General features: G+C 30.8%; 1 protein-coding gene across 1 annotated transcript; it reads left to right on the top strand.

Moving 5' to 3' along the window:
* The first annotated feature begins 1,392 nt into the window (after positions 1-1,392).
* RpL37a (ribosomal protein L37a) lies at positions 1,393-4,357 on the top strand. Its single transcript, XM_088231881.1, has 3 exons — positions 1,393-1,420; positions 1,634-1,769; positions 4,128-4,357. The coding sequence occupies exons 1-3, from the start codon at positions 1,418-1,420 to the stop codon at positions 4,316-4,318; spliced, it is 330 nt and encodes a 109-aa protein (XP_088088007.1). The 5' UTR covers positions 1,393-1,417; the 3' UTR covers positions 4,319-4,357.
* Positions 4,358-10,813: the final 6,456 nt, after the last annotated feature.

Here is a 10,813-nt window from a genome sequence, read left to right as displayed (position 1 = left end):
ATATATTTAAAAATGAAAAAAATACTAACAAGCCGATAGTTTCATCACTCTCAATTGCCAAACGCAAAAGTATTTTATTTTTTATATGACTATTTCGCTTAGCGTGAACAATCCAATGTGCCGCCGTATCTACTGCGCCGCGCTCTGTAACGTGAAAATGAATTATTAACTTTAAATCCTTATCATAATACGTACTTTACCTCTCATATTACTATATCCTGCGAGGAAACAAATACATACATATGTGATATGACAAGATGTATGAATGTCGAAGAAGCTAGAAATGTATGCCAGGATGGACGTGTGTGGCTGTTCATTCTTTCTGCCTATCCCTACGGGGAAATGGGGTGATGGTAGTAGTAGTAGTAGTAGTAGTAATATAATTAAGTAAGAAAAGAATGAAGTTAACGTGAAACAGAATAATAATTAAAGTACGTAGTACGAATGAAATAGAACAATCAATAATAGTTTTGTCTTATTCTAAATTTTAACTGTCGATTCTACTTGCTCTTATAACTTCTGCGTCACCGTTAAGTCAAAACAAAACTGATAAAACCTTCTTAATAACAATAATTGTTATTTGATGCAAGTTATATATGTCATTTGTAGGAGTTTATCCACTGATGAAATCCTTTAAATCTTCCAAAGTTTCATTTTAAAGTCAACATACTGTATAAAATCCCACTGAATGACATTAATATATATGTGTATACATTGTATACACTAAATGCGGCATTAAGCACCAGACTTATGATTAATTTAACAAAGGTTCCGCAGCTTATTTTGTATTTGGTGGGAAATAGTGTTTTTCTTTGTTTAAGCTAAGCAAGTGTGAAACAATGCGAAAAAGTATGACTCACAGCTTTGTATTCAGAGTAAGTGAAACAAAGAGTTTGTCCTTTTTACTCTACTAAGCGTTTTGCACAGCAATGTTGTTCCATAATTTTTAAAAAACGGTTTCAAATTTGCGTTAAATGAATCATCATCTCTATTTTATTATTCCCCAGTTCTAAATGATAACAAAACGTTTTTTTTTAAATCTCACTAGTGAAAAAAAATCAAGTTAACAACACAGTAGGTACGCAACAACTCAACATAATTTCAACTAGAAGTATCTTCAAGTTAAATTCCATACGGGAGAAACATTTCCCTCGACAAGATTTAATCAACAAATCAAAACATAGGAATTTTCTCATATAATATATTAATGACGTGTTAGAAAATGACTCCAATCGTCTCATTTTGGTAATTATTGGACTAAAAGTAACGACAAAATTAAAATCAATATACAAAACACCCCGATTTATTAGTTATTTTCATCATTATAATAAATTTTACATTATGATGAATCATTGAGTTATTTTTTGTGTTTGCAACTTGCAACACTAAGTCGCTCTTTTGAAACGAAGTTTCCGAAATGGTGGGTTCTGTCACATATTTTATAAAAACAAATCTTTCATTTTGTACACCATCCATTGTTTAAATCTAATGAAAATTTGATTTTGATGTTTTTATTGTCAGGTACTACTAAGTACTAAGTGTATTTTCGACTGCTGCGCTAATTTTTATTATAACCTTAAAATGTTGTGTTTTTGTCGTGGACGTGAAGTATATTTGATTTTTCGTTTTGCAGACGAAGGGAACTTCAAGCTTTGGTAAACGCCGAAATAAGACACACACATTGTGTCGTCGGTGCGGACGATCATCCTATCACATTCAGAAGTCACAATGCGCCCAATGTGGATACCCGGCAGCGAAGCTGCGCTCGTGTAAGTATAAGTGAATTTCCGCACATTCCATATTTTTCTCAGTTTTCATAGTTATTCATACACTTGAAAACATGTTGCATGTAATGTGAGTAAACTGTCAAAAAAAAAACCTATGTTGTGTTTACCTGAACTGTCAGATCGTAGTTTGGAGCTTTATTTAAGCTAAAGGTCTATGCGACAGTAATGAAAATATTCATCAGTATACTGGTCAGCAACGGATGCTAGTTTAAAGATCATATCTCAAGCAACAATATGATAGGTTTGGACATAGAATCCAGAATTCAAAAATAATCGTTCATCGAGGGCATTAAACTGTGTCTGAATATTAGTATTATTTTGTAATAAGTTATTTCATGTCTCTAGCCTGTTACGTTTGAGACACCGTGTTCTAAATATGCAGTGCTCTTGTATATAACAGGCATATCAACAAAATATTTGACATGACATAGATAATTAATATTTATGTTTCTGTATGTCAATACTCGTGACATTAGTTGATTCTAGTTGAGTTTTTTTTTTCTTAAAATAAGGCAGAAAGAGACTGTTGAACCATTTTTCTACTACCTATCTATTTTTCATTTTTAGAAACATGCCAAAAGTTTCATTCAGTCCAGTCGTTCAATCTCTGAAACAGGTAACCGAGTATGCATGTCTGATTAAGCTCTGTATAGTAATTTAATTATTCAAAATAAAAACCATTTAAATGAAATAGCACCAGTTCATAGTGACACCTGACCTGGTAAAACAATGGTCTATGTAGTGTAACTGATTATTAAAGCCATGTTGAGATTTACTCGAAGACAATGAGCAATCTTGAAATGACGTCAAAACATGGAAAAAATTAAAGATCCCCTTTGTTGTTTCAGCGATTGTAATCAATCATCTTTACGGAATTGAACAATATTTTTTAATTATACCTAGAAATGAATCGAGGATGATTAGTAAAAAAGAAAACCATTGTTTTCTCTTTATGCCATATTCCAGTAATATGAAAACTCCTCTCGTATGTGGAAAATTAGGAAGCGTGATTTAATATTGCTAGTATGTCCTATTTTCTGAAAAAACACATTTCCAAAATTAAAACAATTTTTTTCCTTCAATTTGATACGCGTATATAACATCAATGAAGACAGTTTTGTCAGATTATATACCAATGTGTACAGTAACAAAACTATGTTATAAAAAAAATACTTAATAAGTTATGCTGTTGGGTTAGTTAGAATTTTTTTTTGTTTACTGATTTCCTGGTGTTTTTAAGAATTTGTGTTTTTTGAAGTTACAGGTGCATCTTAGGTGTCTTGTATTTCGAAGTTTTGGTTGTAATTTATTGTAAGGATCGGACTCATACTTTTTAAAGATAAGCATTTTGAATCAGGAAGTTCAGTGCTACGGGTAATTTGATGTAAATAATATTTTCTTACATGATGTAAAAATTCGGGCATTTAATTGTACTGTGAAGTCTCTCTAAAATGTATAAAATAATTTATAAAAATTAACCACTTTGAAATGTCGCAAGTCTACAATAATAAATCAATTTAATCTAGTGATGATTTCCAGTTGCCATTTTTTTTAATGTATTTTGAAGCTACAGTGTTCTACTTTTAAATGTTAGCACGACTCACCGACAACAACTCATGTCACGGGCAGATTTATTTAAAAATTACAAAACTTTAAGAAATCATAGTCGTGATAATATATGATACATAAAAAATATTTATTTTTATATTTGGCGTAGTTTGATAGTCCATTAAGAAATCAAAAAAAAAAAATTAAAACCACTGAACTTTCTCAATGTCAGTGTAAACCACTGCATGGACAATATTGTTAATATTGACATTTTACAAAAATATTGTTCCCATTGAACAAATAAAAACACTTCAGCACTTGTCATAGTTATAATCATGTTTTATTCCTCCCTTGCCTGTCACTTTTGAAATTTATAATGTGAATTTAAAGAAATATCAAATTCCTCAACTTGAGATTGTCCAAGCCAAATACATTCTTGGCTAAGCTAATATTAATTCATGAAAAATTGTTCTAATATTGTTTGTATAGTTTAGATTCATTTGACACTGCGTGCTAGGCAGTCTTTAATTTCTGTCAACGTAATATTTTCAAAACAAATTGAATATTGCTTTGCTTATATGCTTATTGTAGTACGTGCCAGTTACTGGTTAGATTAATCACCATCTGATTCTAACATTCATAAATAAATATTAAAAAATAGTTTTACCAGTTTAATATTTTTATTATATTGTCATTTACTGCTTTAAAAAAATGCCATGTCTACTTTAATTAAGTATTTCATTAAAATACATGGTAAACAGCAAATTGTCATATGTCTATTTATAATTGCAGATAACTGGTCAGTGAAGGCTAAGCGCAGGAAGACTACCGGAACTGGTCGCATGCGCCACTTGAAGATTGTGCGCAGGAGGTTCCGTAATGGATTCCGTGTTGGGCTCCCACCAGCGCCACGTAAGGTAGCCACCGGAAATGCTGCACCCAAAGGAGGGAAACCCAAGGTCAAGCAGGCAGCCGCGCCCTGAACTCTGAAATCATTAAACAAATAAACCCCTTAAACTTCACTTATCTTTTATTTCGTTGTACATATGCTTTTCACCAATCAGGTTTCCAGATCTTATTGAAATAATTAGTATGGAGGAATCTGGTGCCATTCCATACTGAAATGGCAATTGTTCAATATGGAAATGCAACTAATTAATTATGTAAATTCATCCATCTCATGAACTAGGAAAATGGGTGAAAGTGTTTTTTATTCAGTTGATATTTTTTTACATCAACCGCAACATAAATATATTAACAAAAAATAATTATTCTTATTCTGTCATAATTTTTTAAGATGAATACTGCATCTCACTGCTGACATTTGGTTTGTTTAGAAATGATTCTACATCTTGATAAATAAAAAATAAAAAAACTACATGGTCTGAAGTTATACCAAAGCAAATTATCACTGTATTTTAATATTGGTCTGCAGAAAAGTGTAACACCTGCTGATCATTCCTATTGAAAATAGGATGTAATAATAGTGCTACTCTGTTGCTGCCATTATTTGTGTTCATTTATCATTAATGAATTTTTTTTGCAATCGTCACTTTTATCCATCTGTTTTTTTACACTTACTGTGCAAGAACATCCTCTCGTTACAGTGCTGTATATTCAATACTAGTGAAAATGAGAGATTTTTAATTGGAAAAATATGCAATTGCTTCAATTATTTATAGTTGAAGTAAAAAAAAAACCATTGGCTCACGCTCGCAGATCAAGTAAGAGGTCCAGCTTCAACGAATTGGGAGAGCTACTGCGGATCTACTAGTGTGTGACATGTGAAATTGTCTCTTGCTCCTGAGTTTACCTGTAGTATCAAGAGTGAAACAATCGTATATTCAGTACTCTGCTTCATACACGATTTGATCATATGCTTTTACTGAATACTGCCCAATAAGTATTTTTTATTTAATAAGAAAATATTTTAACTGATGTATAATAGAGGAATACGGAAAATTTTAACTAAGTATTTATTATATTTATAGAAATATTAAAGTTATTAGATGCAATGTGTACTAAGCTACACATCACTGGGAAGGGGGGGTTGATTAAGCTGTAAAAATAAGATAGTAATTAAGGCAAAATTTCACCTGCAAAGTCTGCAGATGAAACTTAAAACCACAGATGATTTCATCTGATTTTTAAGGAGTTAAGTTTATGAAGATATTGTTTATATTAATATTTATTAAATTAAAATTGAGATATTTTATAGGAACAATGCTTTTGTTACCTTAGATTATTTTTTTTTTGCACCACAGGAGGCCCAATTACAGTGGTGAATTACATCACAGAACACCCAGGCTTGAGAAAAATCACATCTAATAACATTTACCTTAGATTGGAACATTAGTCAAAAATAATAGTACTGATAGTGATTTCTGAAGTAATATCAAGATTTATTGTGGCAGAAGATACCTACTTTTTTATACGAGACATTCAAATGCCGTAAAAAAATCAAAATGAATTCTAAAAGAAGTAATTACAAGGGTTGATTGATGTGCTCCACACCTGACCTGCTACGATTTGACCGGTCAAGCTGGTGTGTGAATTTGTAACCTAATATGCCTATGTGGAATGTACCGAGCTAAAAGTCAAAACCTGTAATGATTTAGTTACAACAGGCCAGTGATCACTACAAAATGTCGCAAGGTGATGTTTCATCAGGACAATGCTCCAGCACCTAAGGCATTAGTGTCAATAAGCATCTACGTGGAAATAAATTTTTGCATGACAATGAGATCATGTGCTGTGTATAGTCTAGTTCTAAGAATATACTATGGGTTCACGCCTTATAGGGCACGAGGTCGCGTCGGCCCTACTGATTGCCAACAATAAATGCTACTATGGTATAGAAGTCTTCGCTTTTACATACTTAAGCTATTGTCTATGGACAGGTCTGAGGCCCTTTACTAGTCTAGCATAAACGTATAAACTAGTAATAAGTCAATAACTTGATTTTCGCATGGAAATTACACTTTATTGAAAATAATTAATTAGTGGTAGTCGCAATTTGTGACTGAAGATCTCGCTAACCAAGATAAACTAAGATTTTGTGAAAAAAAATTCCTACCAATCTAACAAAAAAAAAAATTTTTCCCTAAAATAATGTTTTTGAGAAGGGAAAAAGATAAGTAAATAATAATTATGAAGAATACAAAATCCTATTACCAAAAAGTTTTTGACATAACGTTTCGCCGTTTGCATACAATTAGGCGTCCGTGATAAAACTTAGTAGAGCTAATAATTAATTCGATTCATACTTTATCCATAAGCAAAGAGACAGTTTTTTTAACAATATGCGTGGTAATGTTCTAAAAGAAATTTCGAACCATTTGATATATAGAAATAAGCAGTTAAAATATTATTTCAGTACGAAAAACGATGCAATGTTTTTTAAGCAATATCTAGAGATTTATAAACAAAAAATCTGTAGATACACTCGCAGATTTTATGCTTTAGAATCAATTGATATGTTTTTAGTTTTGATTAATTACTTTTTTTAAATTGTATAATGTTGATTAATACTAAAAATTGTCCTGTCTCAAAATATGACTTGCAAATAACTACCTTTTTGCTTATGACGGCAGTATAAGTCATTGGTAATACCTACCATTAAAGTATGTATTTTTTTATTTTCAGAAAATTACGTAATATGGTTTAATGTCGAAATAGCGAATGTTTCTTAAAACCGAGATAAAAATTGCTTTATCCAAAATGACTTTTTTGCGAAAAACCAAAAAAAGTCATTTCTACGAGTACCTTTGGGAAACTATTACATATTATATAAAAATATTTTTAAAACATTTTTATATGAAAGGCACCGAAAGAAAAAAACACGCTTCTTACTGAAAATTGTGTACTTAATTTACTATTTGATTCACTTTTTATCTTTAATTTATTTTTTTGCAATGGAGAAAAATATTGAGGAAGTTATTTACATTTTATTATAACGGGTTTTTGTATTCTTAACCAAATTTAAGTTTTTTCTTTGATATGTTACCTGTTCAATCTTCGTCTTTATACGAGTTTCAATGTACCTAAGTTCAGTCTAAATTTTAAGAGGCATAATCATCTGTCAGCCGAAAAATAATAATATTTCTGTTACAAAAAACTTTTCAGTATATTTCTTAACAGAAATGCGTTTGAAGATGTTTTTTTATTCTAATAATAATTTACTGGTGTTTTATTTGATTTTGTTTTTATAAGGAAAAATAACAGAAGTTATAAAAATAAATTAGTTCGAAATCCAGTTTAAGTTTTTTACAAAAATAAATAAGTATAATAATAGAACATGTTACACGCTAAGGAGAAATTATCAAATATTATACAAGAAAAGAAGAGCACTGCAATAAGGTTGAGGACAAGGGGATAAAGTAGAGGAGAGGAAGAGAGATTTTACAATACGATGAGGAAGTTCACTGCTATGGAAAATTTAAATTAAAGCATGTAATTTTACGGCAAAGTTTCTCGAAAATATGTGAAAAAAAATAAATTATTTTAATAAAAATTATCTGATTCAAACGTCACGGGTCCTTGTGAACCATAACCAATCAATTATAGCCTTGTTATGTGATGTGATAGATTTCCGATTTCCAGGTAAACCTATCAAGCCATGATGTAAACCGAAAATGGCTGAAGTACACTTTTGACGCATTCACCGCTCATCCACCTGTACAAACACCCCATTCCTGGCTCCTGGCTACGCCCTTCCTAAATCGGGGAGGTCATTCTGTTGTACCTTGTACAAAAATAGTTTTATGTCTTGTGCCAACATATTTAGCCATATGTAGCCATTTTTTCAACGTTTTGTGTATTTTAGTAGCTACGGGGTTCTCCTTTCAAATATCAATACAACTCACCGACTAGAACTTGTGACGTCATGACGGAATAATTTCAAAATTATAAAGCTTTAAAAAAATATACATAACAATATTTCAAAATATTTTTGGCTTAGTTTGATAGTCCATTAACAAATTAAAAAAAGTCAATTGATTAATTCGGAATTCACCTATAATAAAAAACATTAACATTTGCACTTTTTAATTACATTAATTTATTAATAACTATACATTGATAAATATTTAGTTTTAAAGTTATTTTTGGAGTCATAAGATTTTGTACTAAAAATATTTAAATGGGAACCGAGTAGGCTACAACGAATATATGACTTTCGAACATATTTTTTTAGGTAATGAATTATAAAAAAAAATTAAGCCTGTCGTAAAAATGTATTGAAATATTCTCTGTTAGAGTTATAGGATAAAAAAATGAAAAATCTTAGGATAAAATTTTTACATCATTTTTTTATAGCAACATTAAAAAAAAACTGTTTTAAAATGATATGATGAAAATGAAATAAATAAGTGGAAGTGTACCAAGTATTTTTTTTAAATTAAGAACTTATATGTAAATATAAGTTATTACATCATTACAATATGGAATTCCATCAAGAATTGTCAATAAATAATTTAAATGAAAAAATTATATGATTTCATTCCTTTTTGTGTGTTTTGCACAGCCTTAACTGTTGATTTTTTTCTTTAGTATGTACCTATATATAGACTGGATTTTATAAAATTAACTATGTATGTACCTACTTCATAAAAGTGAATGTATAAATATAGTAAGCTGGTAGGTAGGGTAGACTGGGTACGATTAAAACATGTCATGATTGAAACATTTCGAAAACCACGATTTCCTACGCATGTGATGCTGCTACTCCGTCTAGCATGTTTGAATATCTAAACCGATATTGCACTTGAACCAGTAATTACCACAAGCGGCCCTAGAGGGACTAATCTAATTTTGCGCCCAAAAGTGAGTACTGAATAGCTTCGACTTTTCCTTTTAACTTTTGATCACAGTTGTGCTTTGATAAAATGTTTTACTTTAATGTTTTATTAAGTTATTAGATGCTATTTTAACTACATTTGATTGCCATAACTTTCTAATAAAAGCTTGACATTGAAAGAAATAACGTCGCATGAGTACGTTTGGAACAACTTGACTGGGGACGATTGAACGGTGTTTCGACCTTTCCATAGAGGGGTATTTCGCCAATCTAGTTGGACAAAACGATTTTTTTTCTCCATTTTATCAGTCTTAATAGATTACAATATTGACTTAACCTTAAGGAAGTATTTTGCATTACATCCATATATACAATAAAACAAGCTATAAACTTTAAGTCAAAATGTTTATTTTCGTAAAATTACATTATAAAAATTAGGATTTGAATTTAAAATTTTGTTTTCGTTCAAACTTAACTAGAACATAATTTATTAATCTATTGTAATGAAGACTATGATAAGTACTCTGGTTCGTCATCATCCTGCTCGTTTTCTTCGTTTCCTGAAACCTCTAAATCGTTGTCAGAGTGAGGCTCAGCTGTTATTATTAACTCATTTGCTACTTTTGTGAAAGGCATCGTCGTTTTTTTCTGGATGTAGGTCTCAAGCTAGTATTAAGTGTGACTGAGCTTAGTAATAGTTTATTTATTACACCACGGTTGCATGTTCCTCTTGTCGAATTTCTTGCAAAATTCTGCCCGTAGAGCCTAGAATGCTTATTGCGCGTTTCAGCGGCTTCTTTTGAAAGCAACCCAATATAACTGGAATATACGTTTTTACTGGCGCTTTTAATTATTTCATTTTGCCACCGAGAAAGGTTAGCTTTCACAAACAATTAAAGAGCTAATAATAATGGCAACTGTTTTTTATTGACTTCTTGAACTGTTACGTGAGCTTTCTTTTAACTTCATTGCTCATATTGAAGAAGTTATCGCTTGTTTCAGTATATTGAAAGAATCTCTTTTTCCAAAAGTTTGTAATTTCATCGGCACATCGTGCATTAACACGTATACATCTACTACAGAACGAAGAACGAAGCTATGCCGTTTTTCTTTTCTTACTTCTTTCGGTCAAGTATTGGAATGATTTCAATGGTCGACACGATCTTTTCTAGGTATTTCAAGAGTTTTCTGCGGCTATTTATAATTGATTCGAAGGAATATTTATTTTATTTTATTTACTTTCCTAGAAGTGGCGGATCTCTGTTTAAATTCAAATTTTATACACAAAAACTTTTGTTTCAAGTTCTTTATTCGGTCAAAAGAGTAATCTTTGTAATGCAAAATATAAGTTTCCAAATATTTTAAATTAGATAAGTTTTACTTTTGCATTTTATCGTAAAGTAATCTATGGGCCACTATTCTTACTCCTGACCCCACTTTATTATCCTGAAATAGAAGAAATACCATATTACCACAGTTGAATTTTCATTTTAATGTATGTCGTTTTTTTGCTTTCATGGTTTTTGACCCACAAGTCAGGAAAGTGGGCCTAAGGGCGGCTTATTTGATAATGGTTATACTGTACAAACTCTTATATTTTAACCACACAACAAAAAATAACCGAGACGTAACCTGAAGTACAACTAAAACCTTTCAGTGCCCTAGAATGCGGTTTAAATTG

The sequence above is a fragment of the Micrasema longulum genome, unplaced genomic scaffold (assembly GCF_059751315.1).
Source record: "Micrasema longulum isolate JH-2025_06_02 unplaced genomic scaffold, ASM5975131v1 h1tg000071l, whole genome shotgun sequence".
Taxonomy (NCBI): Eukaryota; Metazoa; Arthropoda; class Insecta; order Trichoptera; family Brachycentridae; genus Micrasema; species Micrasema longulum.
The sequence above is the reverse complement of the archived record's forward strand: the minus strand, read 5'-3'. Positions and strand labels throughout refer to the sequence as shown.

Bases quoted from the DNA above. Each gene is read 5' to 3' on its own strand.
- RpL37a (XM_088231881.1), top strand. The intron at 1,770-4,127 runs GTAAGTATAAGT...TTATAATTGCAG, and splicing joins GGCAGCGAAGCTGCGCTCGT to ATAACTGGTCAGTGAAGGCT.